Source organism: Ascaphus truei, chromosome 8, assembly GCF_040206685.1.
Source record: "Ascaphus truei isolate aAscTru1 chromosome 8, aAscTru1.hap1, whole genome shotgun sequence".
Taxonomy (NCBI): Eukaryota; Metazoa; Chordata; class Amphibia; order Anura; family Ascaphidae; genus Ascaphus; species Ascaphus truei.
Window position 1 is genome coordinate 36150481 of NC_134490.1, and position 17600 is coordinate 36168080.

The 17600-nt window shown below is 45.0% G+C and overlaps 1 protein-coding gene across 2 annotated transcripts in view; it reads right to left on the reverse strand.

The window, feature by feature from the left end:
* Positions 1-8384: 8384 nt before the first annotated feature.
* PLK5 (polo like kinase 5 (inactive)) overlaps positions 8385-17600 on the reverse strand; it is a 32874-nt gene continuing 23658 nt past the window's right edge. For both annotated transcript variants that reach the window (XM_075611416.1, XM_075611417.1), the window contains exons 6-16: positions 16687-16774; positions 16476-16571; positions 15837-16035; positions 15362-15500; positions 15188-15273; positions 14982-15087; positions 14376-14456; positions 13610-13769; positions 13377-13506; positions 9858-9968; positions 8385-9477 (exon numbers count right to left, since the gene is read on the reverse strand). In XM_075611416.1, coding sequence (XP_075467531.1) covers positions 9295-9477; positions 9858-9968; positions 13377-13506; positions 13610-13769; positions 14376-14456; positions 14982-15087; positions 15188-15273; positions 15362-15500; positions 15837-16035; positions 16476-16571; positions 16687-16774 — 1379 coding nt within the window. In that variant the 3' untranslated portion in view covers positions 8385-9294. The remainder of the gene's footprint in view (positions 9478-9857; positions 9969-13376; positions 13507-13609; positions 13770-14375; positions 14457-14981; positions 15088-15187; positions 15274-15361; positions 15501-15836; positions 16036-16475; positions 16572-16686; positions 16775-17600) is intronic.

Here is a 17600-nt window from a genome sequence, read left to right on the forward strand (position 1 = left end):
CCTTCACCTCCCTCTCGTGTCTGACCCACCGCCCACACGCATCCGGTTCCTCTATCCAGAGTCTCACACCCGATTGGTCCTCAGCCTCAGCTGACTCTCTCATAGTTCAGAGTTCAGAGTTCAGAGTCTCTACAGATTGGCCGCCCTTCGCGCGCTTCTCTCGCGCATGCGCAGCCTAACTAGTACACAGTGACCTTGCTGGCAAAAGGACAATATGGCGCTTCCTTTGTAAATGACAGCGCGGAACCTTTATATATATGCACATCCTTACATTAATGTAGCCATGTGTAAGATTGGTGTACATATCTCTTTCTCATGCTGGCAGTAAACCTGGTAAGTATGCAGGAATGCCAGTAGTTATCATGGAGGTTTGCCCTCACACCCTGGTGAGGTGTCATATGTCCCCAAAGGAAGTGACAACATGCATTGTGCCCCCACTTAGTGGTACAGAGCAGGTTTGTTCTCCGGGGGGTGATATAAGACACAGCACTGCCTAAAGTTAGAAGTCAGTTTCCTGTTGTTGTGCTGCCTGTTCACTGAGAGGCACGTGAAGGTTGCAACAGTGTTGCAGTGTCTCCTGCTAGCAGTGAGCAGAGTAAGCAGACGGAGCAGTATTAGAGGAGTGAGCAGAGTTAGAGGAGCTGACAGACAGAGCAGCTCAAAAGAGAGACAAAGCAGCTCAGGAGAGGAGATTACAGCAGCCAGAGAAGCTGGGGAATCTCTCTCTGAGAGTAAAAGTGGAAAGCAACTCTATTAGGGACAAGGGACCTTCCTAAGAGAGTGTTGCAAAGAGATGAGTGGCTGAGCTGTTATCTGTGAGGGGCAGCTTGCCCATACCACCATGCAAATAAAGATGCCCTTGTTAAAGATACCTCCACTGGGTGAGTGTGAAGTTACTCAGCAGTGGATGGCACCACCAAGAAGGAGTTCCTCACCAGGACCATCTCCCTGCGGAAGCACAGATCCTGATGAGGTGGAGGCGCTGCACATGAAGTAAGTTGGACTCGCACCCACTACCTCAGCTACCTGTCCTGATGACATCCCCTAATAACACCAAGCGGGAGACTCAAGAGTCCTGTTACTTGCAGGTGCACCACCACACACGCCTTGTAATGGGGGACTGGTTAGACTACACGGGCCAATATGAGATTGGGTGGGTCAGGCCAGAGGGAACACCCGTTACAATTGGAGGCGCTGCTGAGAGACCTGTCAACAGGACAGGCTTTTGCTAGGCACACATAAGGAAAGAGAGAAGTGTCTGCTGCCACTTTGTGCTGCGTGGGACGGAGCCAGGGGTAGTCAGGGAGATGCTGGAGATGCATGCCGCAAAGACGCCTTGGGATCCGTAAGGGGTTAGTGAGTCTGGAGCCGGGGGCTATTGCTGTTCTAGTCGCCTTGAGGTAGCGCTAGCGGGGGACGCCTGAAGGGGTAAACTGGTAACTGAGAGCAGGAATTCTGGAAGGGTCCGCACTAGGCTAGCCAAAAGTAGGTCGACGCCCAAAGTACTGCATGGAAGAGCCAGAGTACTCTAGTCTCCATTCCAGATCACTTACCAAGGAGCACAGACTGGAGGAACGTGTTACAGTAGACACAGAAAGAGTGAGCCTAGCCTGAGGTAGTGCAAACACGAGTCAGATCTACATTAGGTACACAAGGTGGTGCACAAGGCATTTTATTGCATCGGTGTGGCAGCTGCCCCGCAGAGAGGAGCTCCATGTGTGATAGCAGAGAAAAGAATGGCGACCGCAAGAATGGAGGCTCTCTCAAGCAGTGAGTCACACCAAAGATGGCGGCTCCCGCCAAGTCGGGAGAGCACCAGGACTGTGCAAGAAATTGTTGCAGAGTATTGTCAGGGTTGTTGGGTGTGGGTGCGAAAACCAGAGCCCCGCCCCTGCACTGTGAGTAGTTCAGCACAGAGTCAGAACCACTCCTTGGTAGAAAGTGTCCCTTCTCGAGAGAGCCCCGTCAGAATGGAGGATCTGCAGAGCGCAGAAGGTCCAGGATGGCAGGGGGCAGAGAGAACCGTCAGAATGGAGGATCTGCAGAGCGCAGAAGGTCCAGGAAGGCGGGTAACCGAGGAACATGCATATGACCTGTGCGTGGAAGAAGAACAAGCTACAGAAGAGACTTCTGTGAGCCTGTTGGAGACTGGCGTGACAGCCGTGGCTGCGCCGGGTTTGTCCTGTCTATGCTCTCGGGAAAGTAACCTCGAGACTAGTGAGGACGACAGTGTTGCTAGATGGGAGGAACGAAATGGACTTTGTTATCATTCAATATACAAACAGCCACACGCCACCTCAAATGTGATGAATAAAGATAATACGACCCAAAATGGCGGTTCCCGCGTTCCCAGGACACCGCGTGGGCCAGCTGCAGAAAGTCTTGCAACTTTGCAGTTTGCTGATTGTTGGCCAGGATTGGCGCCAACGAGAAAACTCCACCCCGTTGGGGAGTTTGGCGCGAAAGCTGGAGCCGCGCCCTCAGGGACTATGACTCACTCCGCCCCTGTGCTGGGTCCGCCTACAAGTCTACGAGACCCTCCTCTAGAGTCCACCAGGGGGAGTGAGCACAGTGAACTGCCCGTAGCAACTTCTGTTTCCCCTAAGAACGAAACAGAATGCAGCAAAGCACAACCTCAGCTACAAGGGGCATGGCGGGCCAAAAGAGTGACTTACCCCTTTCTTTTGTGCCCGTGTATACATAAAAGGAAGAGGGGTGATAGGATCTTTGCCAGTTATTCATTGCCTAAAGGATTCCGGGAAGTATCCAATGACGGAATCACCAGCTTGAGGTGTGAGGACTCTGATTGTGTATCTCTGGGAAAAGAACTTGTTTGGGGAGCTACTTTCTTTGCAAAAGGAGCAATCCTGCTTGTGTCTAGCTGTTATCTGCCTAAGCGTGAGGAGTTCCAAGCTCCGATGACAGAGACGGCTCCAGATCCGGTTCCAATACCGGAACCCCAGATGATGGAACCATTCCTGACGGAATCAACGAAGGGTAAGGTGACTGCCCAGGGAGAAGGGGGATCGCTACCACTGGTACCGCTGGAGCAGGACCGCTTCAGGCCGATGGCCATCAGCGAATGCGAAGCGCCCCGACGCTGTTCCCCTGCGGAGATGTCCCTATCCCCATCCTGTACTACTGAAGACAGTAGTCAACCAGCGGTGGTGATGCGCCAGCCGGCGGACCACACAAGTGAAGCTGAAGATAAAGAGACATTTATCCCATCGGCTGCGGACCATGATGTAGGCCCGTGTGCTCTACAACAGCCAGTCCGGCCTACCACAGAGGAACACATCGCAAGCTAGCGGAGTGGTGAGGAACCTCCTAACCCCCCACAGGCGCCGGTGGTGGCAATGGCGGATGTCGTTCTGGAGGAAGAGGTTCCGGTTGGGAACCCAACGCAAGATGGCGGCGAGTCCAGCGAGATGGCCGTGTCCTCTCGGCCAAGCAGCTGTACCCGGTTGCCTGGGTCCGAGAAGAGCCAGCAGGCCCTGCGGAAGCCTGGGAGTAAGGAGGCGAGTGAACCAGAGTGCCAGTCCGATGGTACCGGGCAAGGTAGCGAGAAGTTGCGGGTCGTAGCCCCGCGTATGCCGGCGGTGTTTCCCTATGCCCAACCCCAGGCCATAGTTAAAACTCCTGCCCCTGTCACTTTTTCCTATGGGTCCCAGTCTAGCCAAGGGTTGTCTGGGGAGTCCCGAGCCACTTTTGAAGAATGGACTGGGGAAAATCTGGACTGGGGTGACTGTTTTACCTCCGATGAGGGATCGGGGAGGAAGATGGCTATGCAAAGAATGTTATACAGCCCTCATGATGACAATCGTACTGTTATGGTGGGGTGTGATTCTAAGAGCCTTGGGTCAAACTTTGGGTCCCCAGGGACATTGGGAGTTTCGTCTGGGAATTTGGGTAATGTTGCTCATATTGTGCCTATTGCTCGGAGAGCCCCCTATGTGCCTTCACTGTCAGGAAGAGTTATTAGGGATCGCCAAAAGTTGGTACGTAATTTTCATCGTCCCTGGGAGAACGAACTTATGTTTGAAATGGGTTCCCTTGATTCAGAAAATTGGGATCCTGGCGGGTTAGATGAGAAGTGGTGTAGTCAAGAGGGGATAGTCTACATCTTCAAGAGATGCCTTGGGGAAATGTATGGGCATGATCCTCTCAGTCCACTAGCATCCAGGCCAGAGTTATGGGCTGATGGTGGGTGTACAGTATGTCCCCTAGAGTGTTACAGCATTGATGCTCTAAGCCCAGTGGACCATGCTCTGCGCAAGCCACCTTAAGAGGGTAGAGTAGTCCCAGTAATGGATACTCCAGCATGAGGTAATCCTAGTTGTTATACATCTAAAGTTAGGATGTATCTATTATGGTTATGATGAAAAGATATGTACTGTAATGTGTTGTTATGTTTTGCAGTGCTACCTGAAGGAAGGTTCCGCAAATTTAGATCCCAGCCGGGGCGTTGGGGTTCCACCAGGGGGAGAATGTAGCCATGTGTAAGATTGGTGTACATATCTCTTTCTCATGCTGGCAGTAAACCTGGTAAGTATGCAGGAATGCCAGTAGTTATCATGGAGGTTTGCCCTCACACCCTGGTGAGGTGTCATATGTCCCCAAAGGAAGTGACAACATGCATTGTGCCCCCACTTAGTGGTACAGAGCAGGTTTGTTCTCCGGGGGGTGATATAAGACACAGCACTGTCTAAAGTTAGAAGTCAGTTTCCTGTTGTTGTGCTGCCTGTTCACTGAGAGGCACGTGAAGGTTGCAACAGTGTTGCAGTGTCTCCTGCTAGCAGTGAGCAGAGTAAGCAGACGGAGCAGTATTAGAGGAGTGAGCAGAGTTAGAGGAGCTGACAGACAGAGCAGCTCAAAAGAGAGACAAAGCAGCTCAGGAGAGGAGATTACAGCAGCCAGAGAAGCTGGGGAATCTCTCTCTGAGAGTAAAAGTGGAAAGCAACTCTATTAGGGACAAGGGACCTTCCTAAGAGAGTGTTGCAAAGAGATGAGTGGCTGAGCTGTTATCTGTGAGGGGCAGCTTGCCCATACCACCATGCAAATAAAGATGCCCTTGTTAAAGATACCTCCACTGGGTGAGTGTGAAGTTACTCAGCAGTGGATGGCACCACCAAGAAGGAGTTCCTCACCAGGACCATCTCCCTGCGGAAGCACAGATCCTGATGAGGTGGAGGCGCTGCACATGAAGTAAGTTGGACTCGCACCCACTACCTCAGCTACCTGTCCTGATGACATCCCCTAATAACACCAAGCGGGAGACTCAAGAGTCCTGTTACTTGCAGGTGCACCACCACACACGCCTTGTAATGGGGGACTGGTTAGACTACACGGGCCAATATGAGATTGGGTGGGTCAGGCCAGAGGGAACACCCGTTACATTAATATAAAAGTACAATATGATGTGACCATTACTGATTTATGAGCATACAAAAATAAATTTGCAATGTCAGATATTTGGCTGAGGCAAGTTTCTGTGGGGGGGGGGGGGATTACCCTTCTGGGTGGGCTGCAGTATGTTCATAGGGTACTGCGTCTAACAATCAGCTGAACGTGTTAAAAATAAGCCCTAGCCCAATAGAGCCACTCTCGGCATGCTATATAAGCACATATCTAACACAAATTGCCTGCAATTTAATAGATATATATATCCGTCTTCATTAGGTTTCTGGGTATGATCTTATGCCCTATCTGAAGGGTAAATTGTATGTATGCGAAGTGGTGTTTACAGCAGAGAGTAGGGTGATGGATCAACGTAGTTGGATTTATATAATGAAAATGACCCCAGGCACATGTCATCCCAGTGACTCGCTAGTTATTTCAGGGTGAGAGAGATTTAAATTCCTACAATGTGTATATTCTGAAATGTTTTAGAGAGGAATGTTACTAGGAGCTGGTAGCAGTCGGGCGGCGGAGGGCTAATCTCACTAACCAGCATGTGACATTCCTGGCCTGTCCACTGGTCCTTGGCATCGGCTGTAGGACGATGCTGTGCTAGTGACAGCTTCTGTCCCTTCAGGACAACGTGCTCTGCTGCACACACACACACACACACACACACACACACACACACACACACACACACACACACACACACACACACACACACGCACGCACGCACGCACGCACGCACGCACGCACGCACGCACGCACGCACGCACTTTACCTGTGAGAAGTGAAGCGCAAAATGCTTTGACTCTAACCCCTTTACCAAGTATTCCTGAGGACATCTCATTCTGAGCCTGAAACAGCCACATCTCATCTGGGTCAGTAATAAGTTGCTAAAATAATGATTAATAAATTCAGGTCGTATGTATGCAAATATGGCTACCATTGTCCTTCTCTATAAACCTTTTTATTTAAACAACTTTAGAATCACTTGGACTGTTTGTCTGCAAACAGCTGGGTCTGATACATTCACGAACAAAAGCAGCATGTGTTGTATCTGCTGTTAGATTTCCTATTATGCTTTTCATAGTTTGGCTTTTGGCTTAATTTAGTAAAGCGTTTCAACCATTAGTGGCCAACTCCAGACCTCAAGGGCCACCAACAGGTCAGGTTTTCAGGATATCCCTGCTTCAGCACAGGTGTCTCAATCTGCACCACCTGTGCTAAAGCAGGGATATCCTGAAAACCTGACCTGCTGGTGGCCCTTGAGGACTGAGTTGGTCACCCCTGGTTTAGACCAACGTTACAAACAGAAGATAGTGTTACTTAGCTAAGTGCTTTCCCTGCATTTTGACTTATTAGTAGGTGTTAGTTTATGTGCAGTTCTCTTTTAGACGCATGCCTCTGTCGGATACATCCCTAGCACTGTCTACCTTCAGGAGGCTCTTGTTACATCAGCGGGCTCTTATATTTATAGAGAGAACACTTCATGGCTTCCGATATAACCCAGCTCACGCTTGAATACAAAAGATTTTGGCTCATTGGAGCAGGACTTGGGCTCCTGCCCCCTCCACGTGAGAGGTGTCAGCTTGGATTCAGCATCAGCTGTTGGCATCACCCCAGCATAGAGCTAGCCAGAGTGAAGGTGCAATCCTTAGCTTCCTAATGCAAGAAGGTAAAATATATGCGGTGGGAGCAGGTGTAACTAGTCATGTGAAAACATGCAGGGCCCCCTCATGTCTCTCTCTTATCTTTCTTTTCCCTCTTATGTATTTATCTCTTGTACTTCATTTTATCTTTGTCTCTTCCTTCCTGTATCCTTTCCATGTCTGTTTTTACCCGTGATTTAACCTTTACCCTCCCTCTCTCTCTCTCTCTCACCTTTCCCAGCCTGTCTCTCAGGCTGCAGCTCCGGCCCCACGCTGCTCTACTTGAGGCCTCGCCCCATGACCTAGGCCCCACCCACCTACAGAGGCTCTGCAGAGGAAGGAATTTCCCCTCTGTCCTTCCTACTGCATCTCAGGGCCCCGCCCCGACTCAGGCCCCACAATGTGCAGCCGACAGGGGGTGGCGAGCAGGAGGGCAATGAATACATGTGTGGGGCTGATTGTGGTTTTCAGGATAAACAACGTGTATTCATATTTTCTGCTGCCAGGTTTTTATCACATTTGACACAAACTGCATTTGAGCTGCACCTGTGCAAGAAATGACAAGTCTAGCTAAGGCCGCGCTTATAGTGCGCGCGACGGTGACTCATGACGTCACCCGTCGCCACCCGCGAAAGTTGTATTTCGCTTTGCAGCGACATCGCAAGCGACCTGGCCATTGATTGGTTCACAGGCTGTCACATGTGGCGACAGTTTCTGGAAAATCAAATTTGACCGGCTTCCAAATTTCGCACCGCCACGTCGCTCGCTTATAGTAAGCGCGACGGCGGCAATACATTTGTTTTGCCGCGACGTCGTGTCGCCGGCACTATAAGCGCAGCCTTAATCAGAGCACTTGCTACTATTAATTAGCTGCTAAAATTATCTGTGATTCTTTTAATTGAAGGTCAAGTACAGATAATTGTAATTTGGAAAGCTACTCTACGGGCGTAGCCAGTTCTAGTTCACAAGACCCTCCCAACAGGTGACGTTTTAAGGATATCCCTGCTTCAGCACAGGAGGCTCAGTTAAAGACTGGAGTTGAGAACTCCTGCCTTACAGCTGGTGGAAAAAGTGAGCTTGTACCCTTATTTACAGGGAACCAAGACAAATAAACAGCCATTTATAAATATTAATATGTGGCATGATACTTTTTAAAACAAGGGTTGCTGTTAAATAATTCTGCAGCATTTGTTTGCATTAAATAGAAACTCCCCCTTCCTGTACATCCATATTTAATTTCAAACTTGTCGCATCTCATGATCACAAACCTAATTGTAGAAATCTGAAAAAGGGCTTCTCAATGAGCACAATAAAAATATCACCATTTTAAGATTACTTTGTTGGACTAATCACAAACTTTATGGACAATATAAAAAAAACCTGTACAAACATGTTACTTATTTAACCAAACCCTAAGAATGTACATTCCAGCGCTGCCCGGTTCCTCGTTATGGCCACTTTATATTTGTGTTATTGAGCACTGCAGTTGTGTACATGGACTTGTGAAGGTGAAGTAAATGCCTGGCCTGAGGAGTTTATACATCTATGTCCCTGAAGCTCAGGAAAGTGAAATGATGAAAGTAATGTCCCAGAGAGCTGCAAGGGAGATTTCAACTGGATTGACCCCATGCCCAATTCAATGCTGTTCTCCCTAAGCTGCCCCTCTCTGTATAAGTTATATTTCCCAGAGTTGGTTCATCTACCCCCCCCCCTCCTGTAAGTACACTGTAGGCTGATAAGCAGTGCACATAATGTTCACAGTACAATTAATTTGCCATTCGTTTGCAAAGCATTCTTGTATAAGCTACACATGAACTGGTCTGCAGGAAATAACACATCCTATACAGTTCCAGAACTGAAACATCTGAACTCCAGATCGCTCAGAACATCCGTCTTCTGAGACAAAGAGGACCGTCTTATAGAACCGCTTATTCTGATAGTCCGGTTGGTCAGTATTGAGACACTATCTCCTTGGTGTAATATTAAGCCACTTTCTGCTCCTTCTATTATGTCAATTATTACAACTCTGGTTGCACTTACATCACACTCTACCTTCTCTCTCCCCATCCTTAAACATCATTACACCCTTCCTAGTCTCCAATAACTAACAGTCACATTAACCTCTTGTTGATACAAAGGGTGTGTGGCGACTGAAATGTGCAATGGACAAACTTATAGACACTGGGAACTCTACACTTCTGATTCCAGATCCTCCAGTATGAGAAGAGATTTCTTGTGTTCCTCACAAGTTCTGCATCATTCTGAGGGCATATTCTATGCGCTGGTGTATGTACTCTGGGCAGCCACGCTCCAGGCACTGCAGGGGTACAGTGCAGCTCTGCCTGTCCTGGTTAATGAACGTGAGAAGATATTTCTGCTGGGCCTGGCTCAGGATTATCTTGGTGCGATCGTGGTAAAAATTCACCTATGCAACAAAAAAAGATATCATTACAACTCTGGGTGTGCAATAAATACATCTGCTGGGATCTGCAAGTGGGAGACTGATTTAATTTTACTCTGCAAAAGGTACATTAAAATGTTTACCCAAAACTACATGAGTTTATAGGTTTTGTACACTAGTTAAATTAGGTAATGGAAAATATGGTGCATAAACCTGGATACAGCTGAATTTATGAGATGTACAGTAATTAGCTTTATCAGAGGTTGCCCAACCGGTTCTCACTACATTTAAGAAATTTTCATGAAAATGTGTGGTGATACATTTGTCTGTTATCCCTAAACGGGGGACTGTGGCAATTGCATTGATGGGTAACATGGTGCATTGGGCTGTAACAAAGCAGGTACCTGCAAGGTTCCATTACTGAAAAGCATCAGCAGAGCCTGATCAGATTTCAGAAAGTGCAGCAGACATATGGTCCTGGCAGAGAGGCTCGGATCAGCTCTGAGGTCCCCACCCTGCAATGATTAATCATTTTACTGGTTTAACAAGTACACTAGTCACAGCAGTGAAGAAACACAAACGTTACATGTACAAGAAAACAATTTGCAATAAAAAGGAGCAAATATGAACAATTAAGAAATATCCGTGAAATATACAGCAAACTTTATCTAAAGATTCAGAGTAAGCGTTCCAAGTGATTACAATCCGTTTAGTTGCAAGCAAACTAAGATAATCTTCTTTTATTCACACAAATAATGATAAAGTTGGCTCTGAACTGCTCTCAAATGTCATAGGTTCAATCCCACATTGCAAGTAAAAAAAAAATGAAGTCCATATACTCTTAAAAATATACAATGTCATGTTTTTCCAATCATCATTAGAAATGCTAAAATAAGCTTTTATTAGTCAATCTTTATCCCACTGATGTCTATAGGGAAAATGGCAGCAATGTAAATTTTAGTAAATGGAGGTTGATCTCTCTGGATTGCAACCTCACCCAAATAAAATATCACAGAAGGAACTCAAAAAGCAATGTCCATAAAAAGATGAGCACCCTGGACCGACCGACCACCTTTAAAGAAGTCTTGTCTTTCTTGCTAAGTTTTGCAAGTCATATTAAGGAGCTTATTCTATGTCATGGGTGGTCAACTCCAGTCTTCAAGGACCACCAACAGGTCACGTTTTAAGGATATCCCTGCTTCAGCACAGCTGGCTCTATCAGTGGCTCGATCATTAACTGTGAAGTTGACCGAGCCACTGTTTGAGCCCCAATGCTGAAGCAGGTATATCCTTAAAACATGATCTGTTTGTGGCCCATGAGGACTGGTGTTGGCCACCCCTGTTCTATATAGTCCGATGTGACTGTTCAAGATGTTGTCGACAGAAAACCCTTATCGAACTCAATAGGGAACGGTGGCCCCAAAACAGCCCTTAGGAACATATAGAATCAGCCCCTTAGTGAGATGAACAACACACAGAACCCCAGTAAGCTCTTTTTGGGAACCCTTGAGCCCCCACAAAATATATATGTATATAAGTGTCAAATAGGAGTGCTATTGAGTGTGGAAATTGTATACAACAAGCGACAGAAAAGCCCAATGCTACATCCAACATGACAGAAATACACAGTAAAATACTTGTATATTCTCTTGGGAAAGGGTCATTTAGTTTAACCCTTTGGCCAAAGCATTGTAAGCCTGTGAGCCCCCACAAAGCAGACACAGTTCACAGGTCCTAACACTACCAGATAAAATACTAATATACTGTACATCTATTAGGATTAAAATTCTCATTTACCTCTATTAGGAGGGAGAAAGACCAACATTGGATCTATATCCAGTAAAGAAAAGGAACTTAGTGAGATGAGCAAATTTGAAATTCACTCCCAATATACAATGTTAATTACTTTTAATGAGCACCCGAAACAAAAGAATACTTCACATTGTCACCTGTCAGCACTGAAACGAGGCGTTATCACAGCCTCACAGCACTTTTATGCTGAGGCAAACAGATAGACAGGGCGTACTGTATATGTCAGACTCAGGCTGACTCAAGGGCTACCAAGGGCTACCAACCTGTTAGCCCTCAAGGGCTACCAACCTGTTAGGTTTTAGTGCTAAATATTAGTACAAACCTTCACAAACTGGGCGTTACATGCATGAAGGCTTCATACATATGATGCATTGTTCGCTGTTTGAAATGAATTTTGATGCATTGAGTCATCTTGAATAACTGATTGATACAACAACAACCAAATAGTTTGAGGACTGTGGATTATGTAATATGTAATAATTGATGGATTAAAAGATGGAAGCACACATGTAACTATGCAAAATTGCTAAGGTTTAGTGCATAGCAGAAGGCAGAACTAAAGTAACGTTTTGGGGACACAGCCCCTTCCGCAGACAAAAGCCACTCGTGGGACTGTGTCCCCAAAACGTTATTTTAGTTCTGCCTACTACTATGCACTAAACCTTAGCAATTTTGCATAGTTACATGTGTGCCTCCATCTTTTTTCTACATGACACTACTACAGGCCTCTGTTTGGAACATAGGGGCATTAATGGGTTAGTTTGTACTAAGATCTTTTCTCTTTTTTTCTTTGCACTCATATTGACATTGGGAGTGCCTCTGTATACCTTTCTACTAAGAAAAGGGAAGAGACACAGGCTTTTGCTATGTTCTTTTGTATCAACAGACTCCATGGGAAGTGGTATGAAGAACGCCATCTTCTTTTAACCGCAGCGTTACCAAGAGCATCATCAAGAGTTGAGAGTCTGTATTCCCAATGCGTTGTAACAGGCACATGAATTTTCTGCTTAGATGTGATTAAGGCATCTTATATTTTTATGTCCCACTGATTGAATTCATACTAGAATGATATCTATATACAAATATATTCGGGGACAATACAAGGAGCTTTCAAAAGAACTATTCATCCCACGGGCAGTACTAAGGACTCGGGGTCATCCCTTAAGGTTGGAGGAAAGGAAATTTCACCAGCAACAAAGGAAAGGGTTCTTTACAGTAAGGGCAGTTAAAATGTGGAATTCATTACCCATGGAGAATGTGATGGCAGATACAATAGATTTGTTCAAAAAAAAGGTTGGACATCTTTTTAGATGGGAAAGGTATACAGGGATATACCAAATAAGTATACATGGGAAGGATGTTGATCCAGGGGTTTATCCGATTGCGAATTCTTGGAGTCAGGAAGGAATTAATTTTTCCCCTTAATGGGGTTTTTTGTTTGCCTTCCTCTGGATCAATAAGTAAGTATAGATATAGGATAAAGTTTCTCTTGTCTAAATTTAGCATAGGTTGAACTTGATGGACCTATGTCTTTTTTCAACCTCATCTACTATGTAACTATGTAGAATCCACAAATCCTTTTGCCGCCAATACCTGATTGATACAATTTAAATTGAAACAGAATTATGTGCATTTTTTTAAAGTGTATAACTAATGTTGGTAAATATAAATGAATGTAATATTATTTATAATAGATGTACTGTAAAGATAATGCAATTTTGTTAACATATATAATGAATCATCCTTGCTACATCAAATTAAGTTTTGGTTGACACCGCTGGTAACACTATTAACAGACATTTGAGGCTTCACACCAAGTTGAACTCACGGATTCCTTTTTGCGCACAGAAGTATTCCTTTTTAGTACATACCATTAACATCTGTACACCAAGCGGAGTCCACTTTAGTGCAGACTAAGACATTTCAGATTAGTACATAGATTTTCGGGTGACAATTTTGCAGCAAAAAAGCTATTTGTGAAGCTTAGTACATGGCCCCATTGTGTTAACCATTGATGGATCCTTGTGATCTACTGTGTATATTCTATTTATGTGATCTATTGTGTGTTTAAGTGACCTGCACTCTACCGGCTGCTCTTCCACGCAACTAACCTCAAGTATCCTTTCCTGCATGTATTCCGAGAAGAACTTGAGAATTCCCATCTTCACGTCCAGCCTGCAGGGCGGGCTCCGTTCAGGGAAAGTAACATGTTCTCCCGAGCTGGTAGAATAACAAACTTTTCTGCAACCAAAGTTAGAAGTCATTAGAGCTGCCTACAATTAATATAATGGTATAGTAATAATGCCAGTGAATTAGTGAAACCTGTTGTGTGCTTTGTACTTACTGCAGGTGCGGGGAGAGGGAAATGTGAGACCCATCACTCAGGAGGACTCCAGCACAGCTGTCCGACAGCTGGTAGCCAAAGCCGTACTTGTTAGAATAATCAACCCACTTAGTCACCCAAAGGATGGGACATGTCACCTGCTCCCTGGGATCCAGGACTCCTGGAGGATGGAGAGCACAAGGGTGAGGGAGGGGAGAGGTCTGTGAAAGGCTGGTCCTACAATAATTTATATTTACATAGCCCTGACATGCAGCTCACAGAATTCCAGGCAAAATTAGTCGTTACTTTTTTGTTATAATGAATCCTGACCTGATGAAATAATGAATGCTACCATATTATACACTGACTCTCAGTCCCAGCTCCTTCCAGAATCCCTCACTTCTAACACAAGGTCATTTTCACTGGGCCTTCCTCATAGACTGATATACTGTAGGCTGATTTGGAGAAAACAGGTAACATCTCCAAATGCTCTTTCTCCTTACTCCCCTCCCACCAGAGTATCTTTCCCGGCAGTGTCCGATCTAGTTCTCACCTTCAAACTTTTTACCTGGAAAAACTTGATTATTTTCAGGTAAACTTCCACAGTAACAATATTATAAATAATCTCGTGTGTCCCAATCAGGGGCAGGTGCGGTATTCATGTATAATGTTTACGTTGGCCCAATAAACTATACACATCTATTCCTACAATAGGTAAAACTGCCTCGATCCCGAAGGAGCACCCAACACATCCACACAGTGACAATAAGGAACTTCTCTTCTTCACCTGGTTCCATATTGTGGAGACAGCTCTGCAATACAAGGGTTACATCCTCCACCGCTCTCTTACCCACCGCGCCTCTCTGCACTAGAAGAAAAGGGAGATAAATGTGTGAATCGTGCACAGAACCAAGTTGACACCAGCGCTATCTCAGAATACTAGTCTGTTTCCACCATTATGTTTCTGAGCTCATCCCCACAATTTAAGGGACCTGCGGGTAGGAGAACTCAGTACCAAGTCCATGTGACCTCGAACATGTCCCTTTATCTCACTGGGCGCGAGAAAATAAAATGAAGGTTCTTAGTTCTTGAGATGGATTAAATCAGGGGTGCATCGCCAAAGACCCGGCTGGCAGCAGGTGAGTTACAGAGGCCTCACGCCATGCCCGGCATTTAATTTAAATGCCGTGGGGAAGAGCGCGGGCCCTCTGTAACCGCTGCGCCCCCCCTTGAAATTTTCCCGCCCCCCAGTTTACACACCGCTGGATTAAATAATCTTTTTATATAGTGCAGTATACAACTCTGTGCACACTGACAGCACTGCATAAATACAAGGCATTATTGTTATGGCATTGCAGGTTGGATTTTAATAGACGATTAAAGTGAAGCTCACTGTGGACAGCCGATCTGCTCCTGTGGCTCAATGTTCCTTTCATGAGGATTTTTAGCGGGCTCAGGGATCCATCACAAGAAGTGATGGAGTCTTCTGACTCTGCACCCTTGAAAAAAAAAAAGGTCACAAAAAGGGGTCATGAGATATATGGGACATAAATCTTTCTTCAACGTATTTTCCTCCTGTGCTCCCAACCCTCGTCCTACCTTATAATGATTGTCAGAGCCTTGGGACATCTGGGTTTGTGTGGAAATGAGGACAGCGTTTCCACGCTTATCAGTGACGGAACTATCTGAAAAAAATAAGATAGACTTAATGATTAATGATCAGCAGAAAGAAAATGTTCACCTTCTACCCTGTGCTGGGCAAGAGCCATATACCTGAGCAGAAGGGCTTCTGAAATACTCCTCTGTACAAAACCTTTGCTGCCTTCCTGAAGAATCTAGTGAGGTGGCTGGAAAGTGAGAAGGTAGGAGCCGTGTGGCACGTCCGGGAGGATAACTTCTCTGGTGTGAACCCCTAAAACAATCAGGGGATTATTAGCCTGAATTAGTGATATTTACAGCTTGTGTGTCAAAAACATCACTGTATAGAAGAAAGAACTTACCAGGAACAGACATGCTCCATGTCCTTACCTTACAGAGTGCCTTATAATGAACCCCCCAATCACTTTGGGGACTATTCATTACCATTCTTCCCATCAGATGTGTTCTCTGCTTTTAACACCTCAACACATAAATGTGACGATATGTGTTTTAGCAGACAATAAATGAATGCTTCAGGCTGGTTTGGAATCCCCGCTCACCATACAAAAAAACACAAGCAATAAATACATTCAATGTGCCGGTTCTGCACCTGGGTGAAGAACTCATGTCCAAGAATCTCTTCCAAACATGGTCTGTTGTTGGGGCTGTTGGCGAGCAAGGAGATTATAAGTCTTCTGGCATCTAGCGATAAGTACATAGGCACTGGAAAAAAGCCTTCGCGTATAAAATAATACATCTCCTTCCGGGAACGGGCTCTGAACGGGGAGTATCCGGTCAGCAGTGTGTACCTGCAAGGAGATAAAGGTCATTCCACACTGAGCACGCCACAGATTCACTGCATGACCTGCATTCGCCTGGTTATATTATTATTCAAAGACAGTGCAATGTGTCAGACATTATGTATGTATGGTACGATAAGGAAGGGAATGGCCAGACCTGGAGGGATTCATCGTCTTTATCTCACTTTCTCTGTGTCTGTGCAATAAAGTGCTAAAGAGACAACTACGTTTCACTGCCAACACCTGTTTTATAATGAGATGTTGCCATCTTACAATGAAAAAACGTATTCAACGTTAACTTCAGTTAGCTAAACTGCTAGGTTCAGCTCTGCTCTACATCTGGTTTTTCCTTTAAATATAGCTCAGTAATTTAACTGATGAATGTGATATTTTTCGTGCGTGAAACTGAGGAGTTTCTCAGTCTGTGCCACTGATCATCCTATTCTTACATTATGCATCCGAGGGCCCAGATGTCCGATTGAAAGGAATGACCTTCCTTGGCTAGAACCTCAGGTGACAGGTAGTTGGGCGTCCCACAAATTGTTCTGGAATTAAAAAAAGACGCCGAATATCAGATTCGGAGTCCCACAAACATGTCAGCGTTGGGATTCATGCAAATTGACTGACAGCTTAAAGACATCATATACAATCTTTCCTTACCCTGGTCTTTTTTTCGAATGGTCCAAGGTTGTAGCCAACCCGAAGTCTCCAATTTTCACAACCATGTTCTTAGTGATAAAAAAGTTACCTGCCAATTAACAGCAGAACAAAATCACTTGTGAATTCCTAAACTGCACAAATGTTAATTTATCTGCATGTTACTGTTCTGTATCCATGATATTTAGATTAATAATAAAAGGTCACAACAAAGATAGTGTGTATGTGTGTGCATGTTCGTATGAGTGTATGTTTGAATGTGTATGTATCTGTGTATCTGTGTGCATCTTTGTATGAGTGTGTGTATCTGTGCGCAGGTTTGTATGAGTGTGTGAGTATTTGTATGAGTGTATGTGTGTTTAGATATTTGTGTGTGTATGTGTTTAGCTATATCTATGTCTGTGTGTGTTTAGATATATCTGTATGTGCGTGTGTATATATATATATATATATATATATATATATATATATATATATATAGTGTGTGTGTGTGTGTGTGTGTGTGTGTGTGTGTGTGTGTGTGTGTGTATGTGCGTGTGTTTAGATACATCTATATGTGTGTATGTGTATATATATATATATATACAGTGTGTGTGTGTGTGTGTGTGTGTGTGTGTGTGTGTGTGTGTGTGTGTGTGTGTGTGTGTGTGTGTGTGTGTGTTTAGATATATCTATGTTTGTATGAGTGTGTAAAAATAGATCACAACATTTTTTCTGGGAATGCTACTAGCTGCAATAAAATATTCCTAGTGAATTTACTAGTTTTTTTTCCCTTGCACTGCAGACAGATTGAGGAATCAGACATTGCTAGAATAGCTCTGATGTAATCGTCCTGGAGTTCATGCCAGAAGCAGCTAAACAGCCATGTCTGAGTTTTATATTTTTAACTGTAAGTAGAATTTCGGAAATGTGTCGCT